Source organism: Taudactylus pleione, unplaced genomic scaffold (assembly GCF_031769625.1).
Source record: "Taudactylus pleione unplaced genomic scaffold, aTauple2 ptg000114l, whole genome shotgun sequence".
NCBI classification, from domain to species: Eukaryota; Metazoa; Chordata; class Amphibia; order Anura; family Myobatrachidae; genus Taudactylus; species Taudactylus pleione.
The window spans coordinates 19615899-19635051 of NW_028284516.1; the positions used below are offsets into that span (position 1 = coordinate 19615899).

At 46.6% G+C, this 19153-nt stretch overlaps 1 protein-coding gene across 5 annotated transcripts in view; it reads left to right on the top strand.

Moving 5' to 3' along the window:
- The window catches only part of LOC148524991 (uncharacterized), a 465228-nt gene that overhangs the window by 201104 nt on the left and 244971 nt on the right, over positions 1-19153 (top strand). For all 5 annotated transcript variants that reach the window (XM_088471429.1, XM_088471430.1, XM_088471433.1 and 2 more), the window contains exon 16: positions 5909-6076. In XM_088471429.1, the coding sequence (XP_088327555.1) occupies positions 5909-6076 (168 nt within the window). The remainder of the gene's footprint in view (positions 1-5908; positions 6077-19153) is intronic.

Below are 19153 nucleotides of genomic sequence, written 5' to 3' on the forward strand. Positions count from 1 at the left end.
CAGCTGTAGGAAGAAGATAATTAGAAGTATACTTCACTTATAGGTGATGCAATTAGGTATAATTTGCCTATAACTACAGCTGCGTTACATCCAAGTGGCATTTCTAGATAGCTGCTCCTCTTACAAATCTGCTGTAGCATGGACTATGTATGTAGTGGGATACCATGCTTCAACATTCATACTGTAAGTAAAACAAATGCAATGCTCCAACATTTTAAAGGGATTATGGCCGAGATTAACACAAGGAATATGGCAATAGGATTCTACCAATTCCCTTGTCTGACTTCCATTGGTGCTTGTCCATTGATAAAATATTCTAGGCCTGATTCCAGTTGGTCCTTCTTTGCTAATTTCCGAGCAATTTTGAGTCGGATGCTAATCGGACATTGCTTTCCATCCATGAAATGTGTGTCACTGGGCCTCAACTGGACGTAAGAGAACTGTCTCCTGGACATGTAGCCAGAATTGCACCATATTCTGATATTTATGGACAGTATGTCAACGGGATGCCTATTTCAGTCGTATCTCTTGCTCCTAGCATGGGGTAGGTGTAAGTGCTGGCAATAATGATGGAAGTAATTGGGACAGTTTGATGCGTATGCATTGGGATGTGTGTATAGTCACGTTAGCATTCTGTTTGCAGTAGATTTGCATTAAGACCTGAATGAAACTTAGGATCAGGTCCTCTATATTTAGAATGCAAGTGCACATTTTATATGATGTATCTTTTTTATATTTATTTGTTGTGCTGAAGTACTGTTATTGCATCTTACCACAGAGTATTGCTCTCAAGACTTTGTATTCACAGTCTCCATCTCAAAACCTATTGTGGTCACACTGCAACCAAACCTTCGCAATGTTCTCATGACCTAAGTAGCTACAGGTACATTCTGCTGTCCCCATTGCTGTCATCTACAGCCAGTACTGCCATTCTAGGAATAAAGAGTATACTTCAAATTGGCACTCTTAACAACTGGATCTATATTAGCGGGTGATTTGAGCAGGATAGTTAATCTGGGGAAGGGGGTAGATGACATTAAGCCAAAATTATAAGGACAGCTGAATTGAGGACAGACTGGATAGATGTTAGGATGGTGTTTTGAAAGCTACAGAAGAACAGATTGCAGCATTTGAGGCAGAAATGATGAGGTCATGACTGAGGATGTAGTAGCATCCAGGGAGGATGCTACTACATCTCTCAGTCATGACCTCATCATTTCTGCCTCAAATTCTGTAATCTAACCTCAGACTACTGTTATTAAGTGGAATTTTGACATCCTTGACCACCACAAGTTTCTTTTCCTCTCTAGACACCTCCCTCTCCCCCTTATTTTGGAAATATGGCAGAGATGGAAATTGCAGGATTGTGAAAGGGACTGCATGTAGGGGGAGAAGGAAAAAGCAGAGTCAAAGGTGACTCCTAGATATATGACTCCAGGGATGGAGATAGGCACTAGGGGGAGGTGAGGGTTAGGGTTAGGCTGCCTATCCCTAACCTTAAACTTAACCCTAATACTTACCATCAGGATCTGTCGTGATTACGACCGCTGGGATGCCGCTTTTGGTATCGTAACCGTCGGCATCCTGACTGTCGGGATCCTTACTACATTCCCTGGCTGCTGCCAAACTGATACTCATGCCATATAGGGGCCTATTCATCATAACTAAACTTTCTCTGGAGGTAATTAGGTTTAGAACTCGCATGGAGTTCTACATAATTACCAGAGGAATTCATCATTCCTCCTCCCCATAACTATTTTGAAAAGCTGTCTTATTTGCGATGACAGCTTTTCGGGAAATAGATAGTTATCTCTATCTACACTAACTTACCGCAGCTGGAATCTGTGCTGCGCATGTGCTGTTACATTCGTTAACCCAGCGCATGCACAGCACTACCTACAGCTGCGGTCATTTTGTGTGTCCCCCCCTCCCCACCCTGCTCACCTGCCCCCCTCCCACCTCTGCTCACGTCCCCCCCATCCCCGACTTACCTGCTCGTGCAGCAGCCTCAGGCTCCATCTGCTATGCTGTCATGTGTTCTCCCCAGCAGAACTCAGTAGTTTAGGGGGAAAAAAAAAAACACTTTTTTTTTTTTTTCTAAACTTTATTGTGTCCTGCTGGGGAGAACACATTACAGCATAGCAGATGGAGCCAGAGGAGAGTCCAGAGCGATGGAGGAAGACGCCGGGGGACATGCCCAGCTGAAAGCAGGTAAGTGTTACCTACTATACGCCACCTCACAGTGGCGTATGGTATTTGGTAACATCATCAAATGCCGAAAATACATAATTTTCGGAATTTGATGAATAGCCTAATTTCCATATCCCCATACTAATGTATGGGGAGTGTGGAAATTAACGCAGAGGGACTTAACCAGGAGATATCAGTGATATCTCCTGTGTTAAGTATCTTCATGAATACTAAAATAACGTTAATTAAGGAAAATGTCCTTAAACATTTTATTTTAGTGTTGATGAATAGGCTCCATATTGTCCTAAAAAGTTAGAGCTCAGTCCAATATTTATTATCTCACGTCTAGTGCACACCAGTGGTAAAATGGTTCCCATAACATTAAGCATAGCAACTTGTCCCAGGTATAGTTGGCAGCCCCATTCACTTTTCTCCCAGAAACTGCTGAAGCTGTTTGCAAACTTCTTATGGGTGATGTGGCTTCCCTTGGTTAAATCTCAAAACAACTGCTACCTTGGTGTTCCCCTTTCACTACAACATAGATCGCAAAGTTTGTTGAGACAACTCTACATTATATGTTGGAAATACTTTGGCAATAGTTAAAACCTACCTATTTAATTATATTTTCTTTTGTGTGAAATTAAGTGGTACCCCTGTGGTAGGTCATGGATAGCCATATGTGAGTGGCGGCTTGGGCCTTCTATACTCCTATGATCCGTATGTGAGTAGCACCTTGGTCTATCTATATTTTGGCATTTGCAGGGTGTAGTCCAATTACTTTACCACATCTTTGAAATAACCAGCACATTTCATGACCTGCCAAACACTACAAATGTTCATCAGTGTCCGTAACACATTTGTAAAACTTGGGAAAAGTTTTGGCAACTAGGCCAATACAGCAGTTGGCATCACTTCACTGCCATTGAACTACCTCATTGCCTATGCCTGAATGCATTTATTTATAGTTCTGTTTGTGGCCAATGCATAGTTGAACACAGGTTGATCGTAATTGGTCCTGCATTGCGTGCACAGGATTAAATGCATATATTGGCCTGTATGCATAGGTGTGTACATTTCTGTAGCTGACCCACTCCTATTCGCATGCTTGGTTATACGCATAGCCATCCTCAGTGTGCACTTGCACCAGCCCTTTCCTTGCTGCAAAAGAGAATATGTCTGAAAAGTGGCATATTTACTCCTCCGCACATCTAAGCATAGCCTGCAATTTCATCTATCCACCCTCAGTGAAAATGGTCCACCATCGCTGCCCAACGGCACCTGTACGCGGCTTGCAGGGTGTCTAGTACAGCACCCTGCAGGGTGTAGCACTACGTCAGAGCCGCCCAGAGAGCCCAAAGGATGCTCCAAGCAGGCACTGTACAGCCTATAGAGCATAGAGTGCCCCACATCCCAGAGCTGGTTGCCCCGCCCCCTAGACATTGGCATCATGATGTTGCTGGTTTAGGGGGCAGGGCCGGAACAGGGCGCACTGCCACCCTGTTACAGCGCTGTTGTTTACATGAGAATGGCCCATTACAGCCCAGTTATCTGTTACTTGTGGAGATGCAATTAAATTTTGTAGTATTCTACATTGCCTGTAGTTGACAGATACGCTCCTTAAATGGACTTGCTTTCAACTATGCATCAGCGTGTGTAAGATTCATTCTTCATTCTGACCAATAATATCTTCACTGTTCTAAAATGATTGATGCTACAGTATTCCTGCCCTGGATTTGGTTTATAACCTGATATATTTATACACAATTGACCAGACCATCTATATTTTGTATCCATTCTATGCAAAATAATTTGAACATGGGTATTGCTTAAAATCATATAGAAACTTGTGCTGTTTTCTTTCTGCTTCATATGAATTAAAATTTCTAACACATTTAGTTTGAGGCAGGGGACAAAGAATACAGGTGCACACTCTTAGTACTAAGAACAATGATCATCAAAATAATCCTGATAAACTCTACAAACGTGGAGTATAATACCCCTTTTACACCGGAGCTAAAACCCGGGTTATTGCAGGGTTAACTCGGGCAGCTCCTTGGTGTAAAATGGGTGAGGGTTGGATCGCCGGGTCGAGTGACCCGGCAATGCAACCCAGGTGAATAGCAGGGTTTAACATGGGCGTAGCCCGTGAAACTCTGCTGTGTGTACGGCGCACTCCGGGTCTTGATGAAATGCAGTGCACCGCAAGCCGGCCGATTGGTCCGGCTTCAGTGGTGCTTGGAGATGACGTCATCTCCAAGCGTCCACTTTCACGCCGGAAAAGCTGGGTCTATGCAGACCCGACTGCGGTGTGAGCGGGGCCGACTCGGAAATATCCGAGTCGGAACCAGCTAAATTCTGGGTCTGATCCGCATAGGAACCCTGTTCCAACTCCGGGTGAAACCTGGAATTTTGGTGGAAAAGGGGTATTAGTGAGGTTCTTAGTACATGTTTGGCCAAAAAATGTTTTGTCATCCACTGTGTCAAGGTAAACCCCATCAAATGGTCCCCAACGTCCCTAATACTAACACATTATGTCAATTTATCCAGGACTTCACTATAATAGTGCCCATTCTAATATATGTAATGTAGGAACCTGTGCTGATTAAAAACACCTAAGGGCAGATGGGTTGGGTGGCAAATACCAAACAGATGGAGTCTCAGCCTTTAAGTGTACATTATATACACATACTGTATATAGTAGAAAGGGGGAAGGGGCTTGGACTGCACTACTATGCTGAGACTTGTAGTACAATGCAGGGGACATAGAATACAGGTGCACACTCTTAGTACTAAGAACAATGATAGTCAAAATAATCCTGATAAACTCTACAATTAACATAGAGTATAAGTGAGGTTCTTAGTACATGTTTGGCCAAAAATGTTTGCCCATCCACCACGTCAAGGTGAACCCTATAAGATGGGTCCCTAACATCCCTGTTAATTGTTACTCCATGTTAATTGTAGAGTATAGTGTTACTATTAGGGATGTTAGGGGCCCATCTTATGGGGTTCACCTTGACGTGGTGGATGAGCAAACATTTTTGACCAAACTTGTACTATATCTGTTAATGGTAGAGTTTATCAGGATTATTTTGACTATCATTGTTCTAGTACTAAAAATGTGCACCTGCATTCTTTGTCCCCTGCATTGTACTACAAGTCTCAGCATGGTAGCACCTCTTATTATGTTTAAAATTAGGGTGTGCAGTCCAAGCCCTCTCCCCCTTTCCACATTTATTTTGAGGAAAGAAAAGTGTGTTCAGTAATTTTATATTAATTTGTTGGTGATTTAAACAAAAATAGTTTAAACTCTCTTAAATTAACTTCTTATATATTGTTTAGTTCCACTTTTTAATGTAATCACTGTTTAGTTTTATTTTATACCCTATGCAAGACTTCTGTAACATTAGGATGCTTTGCTTACTGTTCCCTGTGGATGAAGTACAGTGCTTATTAGTTCTTCCTTGTGGATGAAATACAGCAATTATTAGTTCTTCCTTGTGGATGAAGTACAGCACTTATTAGTTCTTCCCTGTGGATGAAATAGAGCACTTATTAGTTCTGCTATACAGTTGTTAGCAAATTATCTTAAAATGTATTCTGTTATATAAGTATAAAAAAAAATGTTTGGAGTTGGTCTCAATTATTTCTGCAGTTGCAGCAGCTACCACGACTCCTACTTTATTATTCATGTCATTTATACCTCATTATCTGTTAGGCCACGACTTATGAAGATCTCGTGAAAGGTTTACGTGAAGAGCTAAACAGGGGGCAACAACGCCAACAGGAAGAGCAAAAACACGTAGAGAAGTTAAAGAAAGCAGCTGCTGACAGGGATTGTGAACTGGAACAGCTGAGGTCTATAAAGAAGTGCGATGCTCAGACGGTAATTATGTATGTTAATTGGTGCATGTTGGTGTTCAAGGCTATCAACTTGTGTCATATCAACAGGGAACAACAGTTTCAATGCTGTTATTATAAACAAGTTACATATTTACGTTAATGTGTGAGTGCCTCTGCGCAGATCCCTTTGCCAGTGCTTACTTATATAGGAGTAAATGGGAATATAATGAAGCATATCCTTAATTTAAAATATCTTTTACATGAGTTTAGAATTTGTAGAAAAATGGAACTAACTTTTTTTTAGCGGCTTCTTTAATTATAATACAATTGCTGATATCCTGGCTGCCCCCTCTGGGGTCGGTGGTGCAGGGGGCACAGCTAAGTGGGTGGTACAGGAGGTGTGGCGTCATGGGCGCATCATCATGTCCCTGCTATAGAAAGCCATGATTCTGGAAACTGTGCAGTGGGGCTATAGTGACACAATTACATGCCAATTGCATCATCAAGCCTCCGGGGACTATCCACTTCACTCCAGCATCCAGAAGAGCCACCTGAGAATCGGTGGATTCCTGGATGTTACGGGAGCATAGGCAAGTATGCATTATATGTTGTGTATATCACAATATCTTTCTGCAATGTAACCATTAATTATGCAGGAAATGAAAAATATTTAATTTTGTTTTGCACTGGAAATCTGATGAACAGTCTATGTGGCCTATTCATCATCACTTAATTGTCACAAAAGCAGGTGAAAAAGCACATTTTCACCTGCAATTGTTAAAATTAAGTATTCGGGCCATTCATTAAGAAGGTGAAGCAGGAGATATCACAGATATCTCCTACTTACTTTCTTTACACGGAATGACCCGCTGTCCCCAGACACTAGTATGGGGACAGAATTCATCAAGCTCCGAAAATATTATATTTTTGGAGCTTGACTGCTGGAGCATTCGCCATCTTCAGATGGCTAATACCCCCGCTTGGGGTTCGCAAACCGCTCTTCCCTATGGGAAGTAGTTCCTGGTTGCGAGAAGGGATCCTTTTGGATCCCTCCGCCCCTGTCCGACTCCTCCCGCCGGACGTCGGGGCTCATGTGCGTATGCGTGACCTGTAGGTCGCGCTTGCGCACCGCCGTCACTGCTCCGTTAGGATTCACCGCTCCGAAAAGGAGCAGTGCAGCCGCTTGTGGGGGCAGCTGATTTCACATAAGCTACCACCGCACCGGAGCAATGATGAATTGCTCCGGTGGCCGTGGTGAATTAGAATGTTAATTATCAGGGTCCATTCGGACCCCGATAATTAACATCATGAATAGACCCCTAAATGTGTGTTGCTAATCTGCTCCATATTTCATACCTCCCAATTTTGGTAAAGTGCCCATCGGGACCTCTGCATGTACTGAAGGTGCACGCTTGAAAAATGAGGCGTGTCCTAATGACAAGGGGTGTGGCTTTGTAGAAAATGCAGCCCTTGCAAGCCATGCCCCCTGTTTTCATCATGCTGGGGCATGTCCAGCACTCCGTGAGCTGCCGGGCATGCCCCCAGTCCCTCTCTCCAGTGAATAGACGCTGTGCGCTTGTGCATGGCATCTACGCTGCTTAGCCTCCCACACTCCAATGCCCCGTTCCTACTGCAGGATACTGCGGCCCACGGGTGGGACTGCGGGACAGTGCTCGAAAAGCGGGACTTTCCCACCAAAATCAGGACGTTTGGGAGATATGATATTTGTGGATAAAGGGGGTCATTCAGACCCGCTCGCGAGCGCAGGACGCTCGCAAGTGGGTTGATGTTCCCCCACTGCGCATGCGCACGACGGAGGGAGCTCCGTGGTGCGCATGCGCGAGACCCGGCGAGTGACGGGCTCACCATCGCTTCGGGTCTCGCACCAAAGGGGGCGTGCTGTCGATGTTGATTGACAGCACGCCCCCTTTGGTGGGCGTGCCGGGGGCGTGCCTGCCAGACGGAGGTGTTCCCATGGGAACGCCTACCGTCTGAAGCCGGCCCCACTGACATCACTAGTGATGTCAGTGGGAGTGATTTTGGCTCTGATAGAGCCAAAATCACTCCAGGGCTTGCGGCAGCGAGACCCTACCGCAGGGTCTCCGTCGCAAGCCCGATGGTCACGATGGTCAAGACCATCGCGACCATCATCATGGACGCTCGCATATGCTGTCATAGGCAAACGCAGGGGGGGTTTCCGTCTGCCTGGAAACCCCCCTCCCCAGCGCACACCGTGACCCCAATAGAAATAGTAATATAATGGAAATTTACTAGTGCTGCATGTTCTTCTCAGTATCATACTTTAAATAATTAGCACCACCTGTGGATCTTTTCACATGTATCTGCCAGTAATAAATAACCTGTGCACCAATTAGGGGATTTGGAAAACATGCACTGTTAGGGATGCACTGCTATAGAGCCCAATATGTACATATTAGGGGTGAGCGGGTTCGGATTTCTGAAATCCGAACCCCCCCGAGCCCCCCCGATCCGAGTCCGATCCGAGTCAGGCTCGACTTTTCCCGCCTGACTCGGATCTGACATCGAGGCAAAACGTCATCATCCCGCCTTCCGAGTCTCGCGGGTTTTGGATCCTATATAAGGTACCCGCGTCGGCGCCATTTTCTCACTCGGCTGTGGACAGTGAAGAGGGAGGGTGGGAGTTAGTGCTGTGTAGTGTAGTGTAGTGTAGTGCTGCTGTTGTCCACTACTTCAAAGTCCATAGGGGCTGGCTGTGTTGTGCTGTGCTGCTGTTGTTAATAGGGGCTGTGTCCACTACTTCAAAGTCCATAGGGGCTGGCTGGACTGTGTTGTGCAGTCAGTTCTCCATAGGGGCTGTGTCCACTCCAAAGTCCTGTGCAGTGTCCCAGTCCTAAAGGGGTGCTGTAGTGTTGTGGAGGGGGTGCTCTGTCCATCAGGGGTGCTCCCCCCAAGTGCTAAAAAAATAATATATTTTCTGTGTTTGTGAATTGTGTGCGCAGTAGCCGCACGTGCATCAACAAAGTAGTGCCAAGCGTGCGCCTGTGTCATAAGTAAAGGGCCGGCTGGCTTGACCGTTAAGGGTGCTGTAACCCCCGAAAGTACACTCCAGTCCAAACCAAAAAAAAAATTATTTTCTGTGTTTGTGAATTGTGTGCGCAGTAGCCGCACGTGCATCAACAAAGTAGTGCCAAGCGTGCGCCTGTGTCATAAGTAAAGGGCCGGCTGGCTTGACCGTTAAGGGTGCTGTAACCCCCGAAAGTACACTCCAGTCCAAACCAAAAAAAAAATTATTTTCTGTGTTTGTGAATTGTGTGCGCAGTAGCCGCACGTGCATCAACAAAGTAGTGCCAAGCGTGCGCCTGTGTCATAAGTAAAGGGCCGGCTGGCTTGACCGTTAAGGGTGCTGTAACCCCCGAAAGTACACTCCAGTCCAAACCAAAAAAAAAATTATTTTCTGTGTTTGTGAATTGTGTGCGCAGTAGCCGCACGTGCATCAACAAAGTAGTGCCAAGCGTGCGCCTGTGTCATAAGTAAAGGGCCGGCTGGCTTGACCGTTAAGGGTGCTGTAACCCCCGAAAGTACACTCCAGTCCAAACCTAAAAAAAAATTATTTTCTGTGTTTGTGAATTGTGTGCGCAGTAGCCGCACGTGCATCAACAAAGTAGTGCCAAGCGTGCGCCTGTGTCATAAGTAAAGGGCCGGCTGGCTTGACCGTTAAAGGGTGCTGTAACCCCCGAAAGTACACTCCAGTCCAAACCAAAAAAAAATTATTTTCTGTGTTTGTGAATTGTGTGCGCAGTAGCCGCACGTGCATCAACAAAGTAGTGCCAAGCGTGCGCCTGTGTCATAAGTAAAGGGCCGGCTGGCTTGACCGTTAAGGGTGCTGTAACCCCCGAAAGTACACTCCAGTCCAAACCTAAAAAAAAATTATTTTCTGTGTTTGTGAATTGTGTGCGCAGTAGCCGCACGTGCATCAACAAAGTAGTGCCAAGAGTGCCCCTGTGTCATAAGTAAAGGGCCGGCTGGCTTGACCGTTAAAGGGTGCTGTAACCCCCGAAAGTACACTCCAGTCCAAACCAAAAAAAAATTATTTTCTGTGTTTGTGAATTGTGTGCGCAGTAGCCGCACGTGCATCAACAAAGTAGTGCCAAGCGTGCGCCTGTGTCATAAGTAAAGGGCCGGCTGGCTTGACCGTTAAAGGGTGCTGTAACCCCTGAAAGTACACTCCAGTCCAAACCAAAAAAAAATTATTTTCTGTGTTTGTGAATTGTGTGCGCAGTAGCCGCACGTGCATCAACAAAGTAGTGTCAAGCGTTCGCCTGTGTCATAAGTAAAGGGCCGGCTGGCTTGACCGTTAAGGGTGCTGTAACCCCCGAAAGTACACTCCAGTCCAAACCAAAAAAAAAATTATTTTCTGTGTTTGTGAATTGTGTGCGCAGTAGCCGCACGTGCATCAACAAAGTAGTGCCAAGCGTGCGCCTGTGTCATAAGTAAAGGGCCGGCTGGCTTGACCGTTAAGGGTGCTGTAACCCCCGAAAGTACACTCCAGTCCAAACCAAAAAAAAAATTATTTTCTGTGTTTGTGAATTGTGTGCGCAGTAGCCGCACGTGCATCAACAAAGTAGTGCCAAGCGTGCGCCTGTGTCATAAGTAAAGGGCCGGCTGGCTTGACCGTTAAGGGTGCTGTAACCCCCGAAAGTACACTCCAGTCCAAACCAAAAAAAAAAAAATTATTTTCTGTGTTTGTGAATTGTGTGCGCAGTAGCCGCACGTGCATCAACAAAGTAGTGCCAAGCGTGCGCCTGTGTCATAAGTAAAGGGCCGGCTGGCTTGACCGTTAAGGGTGCTGTAACCCCCGAAAGTACACTCCAGTCCAAACCAAAAAAAAAATTATTTTCTGTGTTTGTGAATTGTGTGCGCAGTAGCCGCACGTGCATCAACAAAGTAGTGCCAAGCGTGCGCCTGTGTCATAAGTAAAGGGCCGGCTGGCTTGACCGTTAAAGGGTGCTGTAACCCCCGAAAGTACACTCCAGTCCAAACCAAAAAAAAATTATTTTCTGTGTTTGTGAATTGTGTGCGCAGTAGCCGCACGTGCATCAACAAAGTAGTGCCAAGCGTGCGCCTGTGTCATAAGTAAAGGGCCGGCTGGCTTGACCGTTAAGGGTGCTGTAACCCCCGAAAGTACACTCCAGTCCAAACCAAAAAAAAATTATTTTCTGTGTTTGTGAATTGTGTGCGCAGTAGCCGCACGTGCATCAACAAAGTAGTGCCAAGCGTGCGCCTGTGTCATAAGTAAAGGGCCGGCTGGCTTGACCGTTAAAGGGTGCTGTAACCCCCAAAGTACACTCCAGTCCAAACCAAAAAAAAATTATTTTCTGTGTTTGTGAATTGTGTGCGCAGTAGCCGCACGTGCATCAACAAAGTAGTGCCAAGAGTGCGCCTGTGTCATAAGTAAAGGGCCGGCTGGCTTGACCGTTAAAGGGTGCTGTAACCCACAAAGTACACTCCAGTCCGAACCAAAAAAAAATTTATTTTCTGTGTTTAGCCGCACGTATATATCAAATCGATATAACATAAATGGAGGACCAAACTTTCTCCGATAAAAATAAAATAGAGAAAGATCAAGAACCACTTCCTCCTAGTGCTGAAGCTGCTGCCACTAGTCATGACATAGACGATAACATGCCATCAACGTCGTCTGCCAAGGCCGATGCCCAATGTCATAGTAGAGGGCACATACAATCCCAAATGGCAAAGTTCAGGAAAATGACCTTGAAAAAGACATTTAAATCAGCTGAAGAGAAACGTAAACTTGCCAATATGCCATTTACGACACGGAGTGGCAAGGAACGGCTAAGGTCGATCCCTAGTATGTTCATGACTAGTGGTTCAGCTTCACATGACGATGAAAGCACTCCTCCCACTAAAAAAATCAAAAGAGTTAAGCTGGCAAAAGCACAGCGAAGAACTGTGCTTTCTAAGAAGATATCACAAATCCCCAAAGAGAGTCCAAGTGTGGTGGTGGTTGCGATGCCTGACCTTCCCAGCACTGGACGGGAAGAGGTGGCTCTTTCCACCATTTGCACGCCCCCTGCAAGTGCTGAAAGGAGCACCCACAGTCCACTTGCTGATATGCAAATTGAAGATGTCACTGTTGAAGTACAACAGGATGAGGATACTGGTGTAGCTGGCGCTGAGGAGGAAGTTGGCGAGGAGGATTCTGATGGTGATGTGGTTTGTTTAAATCAGGCTCCGGGGGAGACAGTTGTTGTCCGTGGGATGAAAAAGCCCATCACGGTCATGCCTGGGCAGAAGACCAAACATTCCACCTCTTTGGTCTGGCAATATTTCTATCCAAATCCGGACAACAACTGTCTTGCCATATGTACCATATGTAAAGGTGAAATAAGTAGGGGTAGGGACGTCAACCACCTAGGAACATCCTCCCTTATACGGCACCTGCAGCGCGTTCATAAAAAGTTACTGTCAAGTTCAGAAACTTTGGCTCAGACCGTAAGCAGTCCAGGGACACCTAAATCCCGTTGTCCTGTTGTATCCAAGCGCCTGCAAACCACACCGTCAACTCCCTCCTCGTCAATTTCCTCCTTAGTCAGGATCGGAAGTAGTCCTGCAGGCCATATCACTGGCATGACTGACTCTCCTATCCGGGATTCCTCCGGAGGATCCTGCATTGCTACGCCTACTGCTGCCGCTGCTGCTGTTGCTGCTGCTGCTGGGAGTCGTTCATCATCCCAGAGAGGAAGTAGGAACACCACTACTTTTACTAAACAATTGACCCTCCAACAGTCCTTAGCGAGGAGGATGAAGTACGACAGCAGTCATCCTGAAGCAAAACGTATAACTGAGGCCTTGACTGCTATGTTGGTGTTAGACGTGCGTCCGGTATCCGCCATTAGTGCAGTGGGATTTAGACAATTGATGGAGGTAGTGTGTCCCCGGTTCCAAATCCCGTCTAGATTCCACTTCACTAGGCAGGCGATACCGAGACTGTACAGAAACGTCAGAAAAAGTGTCCTCAGTGTCCTGAAAAATGCCGTTGTACACAATGTCCACTTAACCACGGACATGTGGACAAGTGGAACAGGGCAGACTAAGGACTATATGACTGTGACAGCCCACTGGGTAGATGTATCACCTTACGCAGCAACAGCAGCAGCGTCACCAGTAGCAGCATCTCAGAAACGCCAGCTCGTTACAAGGCAGGCTACGCTGTGTATCACCGGTTTCAGTAAGAGGCACACCGCCGACAACCTCTTAGAGAAACTGAGGGAAATCATCGCCCAGTGGCTTACCCCACTTAGACTCTCCTGGGGATTTGTGATATCTGACAACGCCACCAATATTGTGCGGGCATTACATCTGGGCAAATTCCAGCACGTCCCATGTTTTGCTCACACAATAAACTTGGTGGTGCAGAATTTTCTGAAAAGCGACAGGGGCGTGCAGGAGACGCTTTGGGTGGCCCGAAAAATTTCTGGCCACTTTCGCCATTCAGCGACTGCGTGCCGAAGACTGGAGCGCCAGCAAACACTCTTGAACCTGCCCCGCCATCACCTGAAGCAAGAGGTTGTGACGCGGTGGAACTCAACCCTCTATATGCTTCAGAGGATGGAGGAGCAGCAAAAGGCCATACAAGCCTATACATCCACCTATGACATAGGCAAAGGAGGGGGTATGCACCTGACTCAAGCGCAGTGGAGAATGATTTCCGTGTTGTGCAAGGTTCTTCAGCCCTTCGAACTTGCCACACGTGAAGTCAGTTCAGACACTGCCAGCTTGAGTCAGGTCATTCCCCTCATCAGGCTTTTGCAGAAGCAGCTGGAGAAAGTGAAGGAGGAGCTAAGACGGAGCGATTCCGCTCGGCATGTGGGACTTGTGGATGAAGCCCTTCATTCGCTTTGCCAGGATTCCAGGGTGGTCAATCTGTTGAAATCAGACCACTACATTTTGGCCACCGTGCTCGATCCTAGGTTTAAAGCCTATGTGGTGTCTCTCTTTCCGGCCGACACAAGCCTGCAGAGGTGCAAAGACCTGCTGGTGAACACACTGTCAGCTGAAGCGGAACGTGACACGTCAACGGCTCCTTCTTCATTTTCTCCCGCAACTGGGGCTGCCAGGAAAAAACTTAGGTATCCTAAGCAACCCGCTGGCGGTGATGCAGGGCAGGCAGGACCAAGTTTGGACATCTGGTCCGGACTGAAGGACCTGGCAACAATTTCTGACATGTCTACTGTCACTGCATATGATACTGTCACCATTGACAGAATGGTGGAGGATTACATCGGTGACAGCATCCAAGTAGGCATGTCAGACAGTCCATACCTGTACTGGCAGGAAAAAGAGGCAATTTGGAGGCCCCTGTACAAACTGGCTCTATTTTACCTGAGTTGCCCCCCCTCCAGTGTGTACTCCGAAAGAGTGTTTAGTGCAGCCGGGAACCTTGTCAGCGAAAGGCGTAGGAGGTTGCTTCCACAGAATGTGGAGAAGATGATGTTCATCAAAATGAATTATCAGCTCTTCCAGGGAGACCAGCCTCCAGAAGGTACAGAGGGACCTGTGGTGGTGGATTCAAGTGGGGACGAGTTAATACTTTGTGAGGATGAGGATGTACACACTGAAGAGGGTGAGGAATCGGTGGATGAGGAGGATGAGGATGACATCTTGCCTCCGTAGAGCCAGTTTGTGCAGGGACACATTAATTGCCAGCTTGTTTTGTGGGGGCCCAAACGAACCAATCATTTCAGCCACAGTTGTGTGGCAGACCCTGGCGCTGAAATGATTGATTTGTTAAAGTGTGCATGTCCTGTTTATACAACATAAGGGTGGGTGGGAGGGCCCAAGGACAATTCCATCTTGCACCTCTTTTTTTCTTTGCATTATGTACAGTTTGGGGCCTAGTTTTTCTAACTGCCATCCTGCCTGCCACTGCAGTGTCACTCCTAGATGGGTCACGTGTTTGTGCCGCCCACTCGTGTCGCTTAGCATAGTCATCCAGCTACCTCGGTGCAACCTTTTGGACATAAAAACACTATTGTGAGGTGTGAGGTGTTCAGAATAGACTGGAAATGAGTGGAAATTAAGGTTATTGAGGTTAATAATAGCATAGGAGCAGAAAAACCTACAAATTCTGTGATTTTAGCTGTTTTTATGCTTTTTTTCAAAAAAATACAGATCCAAAACACAAAACCCAGAACCCAAAACACGGAAGGGTGGTTTTGGCAAAACCAATCCAGATCCAAAACACGAAGAAAGATCCAGATCCAAAACCAAAACACAAAACACGAAAAGTGGCCGGTGCACACCCCTAGTACATATATGTCCAGGGCAGTGCTATGTTCTTCTGCTGCTCCCCCAGATTACCGGACTTGCTCCCATGCCCTGGGATGGCCCTACTTCTGCATTTAATGGATTACTGTGATCTCTGGTCCTGTATATGTTGGAATTATGACACACAATATACTTTGTATGTAACATATTAAAGCTGGATAAGTACTAATTCTGCCCTCTTCATGGACTGACCACATTCACTCTAAAATCAAGCATTTGGAAACCCCCCTCTAGAAATCCTGCGTTTGCCACTGGCTGTGGGTGGTCACCCACAGCTATGCGGGCGGCCAGGAGGCCGCTCCATTTTCATGTAGGAGGGCACTGATTCAGAGCGAGCGCTCTGGTCAGAGCATTCGGCTCTAAAGACTCAAAAGTTAAAATGCAACTCTGGACTCCCAATGCAAACAAAATGCTAATGTGGCTAATCGCATGTTCAGAGTCATGCATACTAAATATATGCAATCACGCCGCGTAACTACGGGTAGCTGTGCACAGAACCGCTGTAATGGACAGCAATGTTAGTTCTGCACCAATTTTCATAAAAATCCAGTAATAAAAAAAGATTCCATAGCAATACGGTTTTCGAACAATATCCAGCATTCAGCTTATAAGACACACAATAAGTAGTTGTCCAGTGCGCTGTGTCATTGTTTAAAGGCCAGAGGGCTGTGGTATCTTGCTTTTATTGTATTCTCTGAGGACGCTAACGGCAGTCTATCTCCACTTGTGTGCTGCTTTCTTAAATCTGTCTCTTCTGTAATGTCCCCTAATGTATTTGAAATTATACATTTAAATTAGGGGTGTGCACCGGCCACTTTTCGTGTTTTGGTTTTGGATCTGGATGTTTCTTCGTGTTTTGGATCTGGATTGGTTTTGCCAAAACCACCCTTCCGTGTTTTGGGTTCTGGGTTTTGTGTTTTGGATCTTTATTTTTTTGAAAAAAAGCATAAAAACAGCTAATATCACAGAATGTGTTGGTTTTTCTGCTCCTATGCTATTATTAACCTCAATAACCTTAATTTCCACTCATTTCCAGTCTATTCTGAACACCTCACACCTCACAATAGTGTTTTTATGTCCAAAAGGTTGCACCGAGGTAGCTGGATGACTATGCTAAGCGACACGAGTAGGCGGCACAAACACGTGGCCCATCTAGGAGTGACACTGCAGTGGCAGACAGGATGGCAGTTTGAAAAACTAAGCCCCAAACTGTACATAATGCAAAGAAATAAAAGAGGTGCAAGTTGGAATTGTCCTTGGGCCCTCCCACCCAGCCTTATGTTGTATAAACAGGACATGCACACTTTAACAAAGCAATCATTTCAGTGCCAGGGTCTGCCACACGACTGTGGCTGAAATGATTGGTTCGTTTGGGCCCCCACAAAACAAGCTGGCAATTAATCTGTTCCAGCACAAACTGGCTCTACGGAGGCAAGATGTCGTCCTCATCCTCCTCATCCACCCATTCCTCACCCTCTTCAGTGTTGTGTACATCCTCACCCTCACAGAGTATTAATTCGTCCCCGCTGGAATCCACCACCACAGGTCCCTCTGTACACTCTGGAGGCTGGTCTCCCTGGAAGAGTTGATAATTCATTTTTGTGAACATCATCTTCTTCACATTTTGTGGAAGCAACCTCCTACGCCTTTCGCTGACAAGGTTTCCGGCTGCACTAAACACTCTTTCGGAGTACACACTGGAGGGGGGGGTAACTCAGGTAAAATAGAGCCAGTTTGTACAGGGGCCTCCAAATTGCATCTTTTTCCTGCCAGTACAGGTATGGACTGTCTGACATGCCTACTTGGATGCTGTCACCGATGTAATCCTCCACCATTCTGTCAATGGTGACAGTATCATATGCAGTGACGGTAGACATGTCAGAAATTGTTGCCAGGTCTTTCAGTCTGGACCAGATGTCCAAACTTGGTCCTGCCTGCCCTGCATCACCGCCAGCAGGTTGCTTAGGATACCTAAGTTTTTTCCTGGCAGCCCCAGTTGCAGGAGAAAATGAAGAAGGAGCTGTTGACGTGTCACGTTCTGCTTCAGCTGACAGTGTTTTCACCAGCAGGTCTTTGCACCTCTGCAGGCTTGTTTTGGCCGGAAAGAGAGATACCACATAGGCTTTAAACCTAGGATCGAGCACGGTGGCCAAAATGTAGTGGTCTGATTTCAACAGATTGACCACCCTGGAATCCTGGCAGAGCGAATGAAGGGCTTCATCCACAAGTCCCACATGCCGAGCGGAATCGCTCCATCTTAGCTCCTCCTTCACTTTCTCCAGCTGCTTCTGCAAAAGCCTGATGAGGGGAATGACCTGACTCAAACTGGAAGTGTCTGAACTGACTTCACGTGTGGCAAGTTCGAAGAGCTGGAGAACCTTGCACAACACGGAAATCATTCTCCACTGCGCTTGAGTCAGGTGCATACCCCCTCCTTTGCCTATGTCATAGATGGATGTATAGGCTTGAATGGCCTTTTGCTGCTCCTCCATCCTCTGAAGCACATAGAGGGTTGAGTTCCACCGCGTCACAACCTCTTGCTTCAGGTGATGGTGGGGCAGGTTCAAGAGTGTTTGCTGGCACTCCAGTCTTCGGCACGCAGTCGCTGAATGGCGAAAGTGGCCAGAAATTTTTCGGGCCATCCAAAGCGTCTCCTGCACGCCCCTGTCGCTTTTCAGAAAATTCTGCACCACCAAGTTAATTGTGTGAGCAAAACATGGGACGTGCTGGAATTTGCCCAGATGTAATGCCCGCACAATATTGGTGGCGTTGTCAGATATCACAAATCCCCAGGAGAGTCTAAGTGGGGTAAGCCACTGGGTGATGATTTCCCTCAGTTTCTGAGAGAGATTGTCGTCGGTGTGCCTCTTACTGAGACCGGTGATGCACAGCGTAGCCTGTCTTGGAACGAGCTGGCGTTTCTGAGATGCTACTACTGGTGACGCTGCTGTTGTTGCTGCGTAAGGTGATACATCTACCCAGTGGGCTGTCACAGTCATATAGTCCTTAGTCTGCCCTGTTCCACTTGTCCACATGTCCGTGGTTAAGTGGACATTGGGTACAACCGCATTTTTCAGGACACTGAGGACACTTTTTCTGACGTTTCTGTACAGTCTCAGTATCGCCTGCCTAGTGAAGTGGAATCTAGACGGGATTTGGAACCGGGGACACACTACCTCCATCAATTGTCTAAATCCCACTGCACTAATGGCGGATACCGGACGCACGTCTAACACCAACATAGCAGTCAAGGCCTCAGTTATACGTTTTGCTTAAGGATGACTGCTGTCGTACTTCATCCTCCTCGCTAAGAACTGTTGGAGGGTTAATTGTTAAGGTAAAGTAGTGGTGTTCCTACTTCCTCTCTGGGATGATGAACGACTGCTAGCAGCAGCAACAGCAGCGGCGGCAGCAGTAAGCGTAGCAATGCAGGATCCTCCGGAGGAATCCCGGATAGGAGAGTCAGTCATGCCAGTGACATGGCCTGCAGGACTACTTCCGATCCTGACTAAGGAGGAAATTGACGAGGAGGGAGTTGACGGTGTGGTTTGCAGGCGCTTGGATACAACAGAACAACGGGATTTTTGTGTCCCTGGACTGCTTAAGGTCTTAGCCAAAGTTTCTGAACTTGACAGTAACATTTTATGAACGCGCTGCAGGTGCCGTATAAGGGAGGATGTTCCTAGGTGGTTAACGTCCCTACCCCTACTTATTTCACCTTTACTGATGGTACATATGGCATGACATTTGTTGTCTGGATTTGGATAGAAATATTGCCAGACCAAAGAGG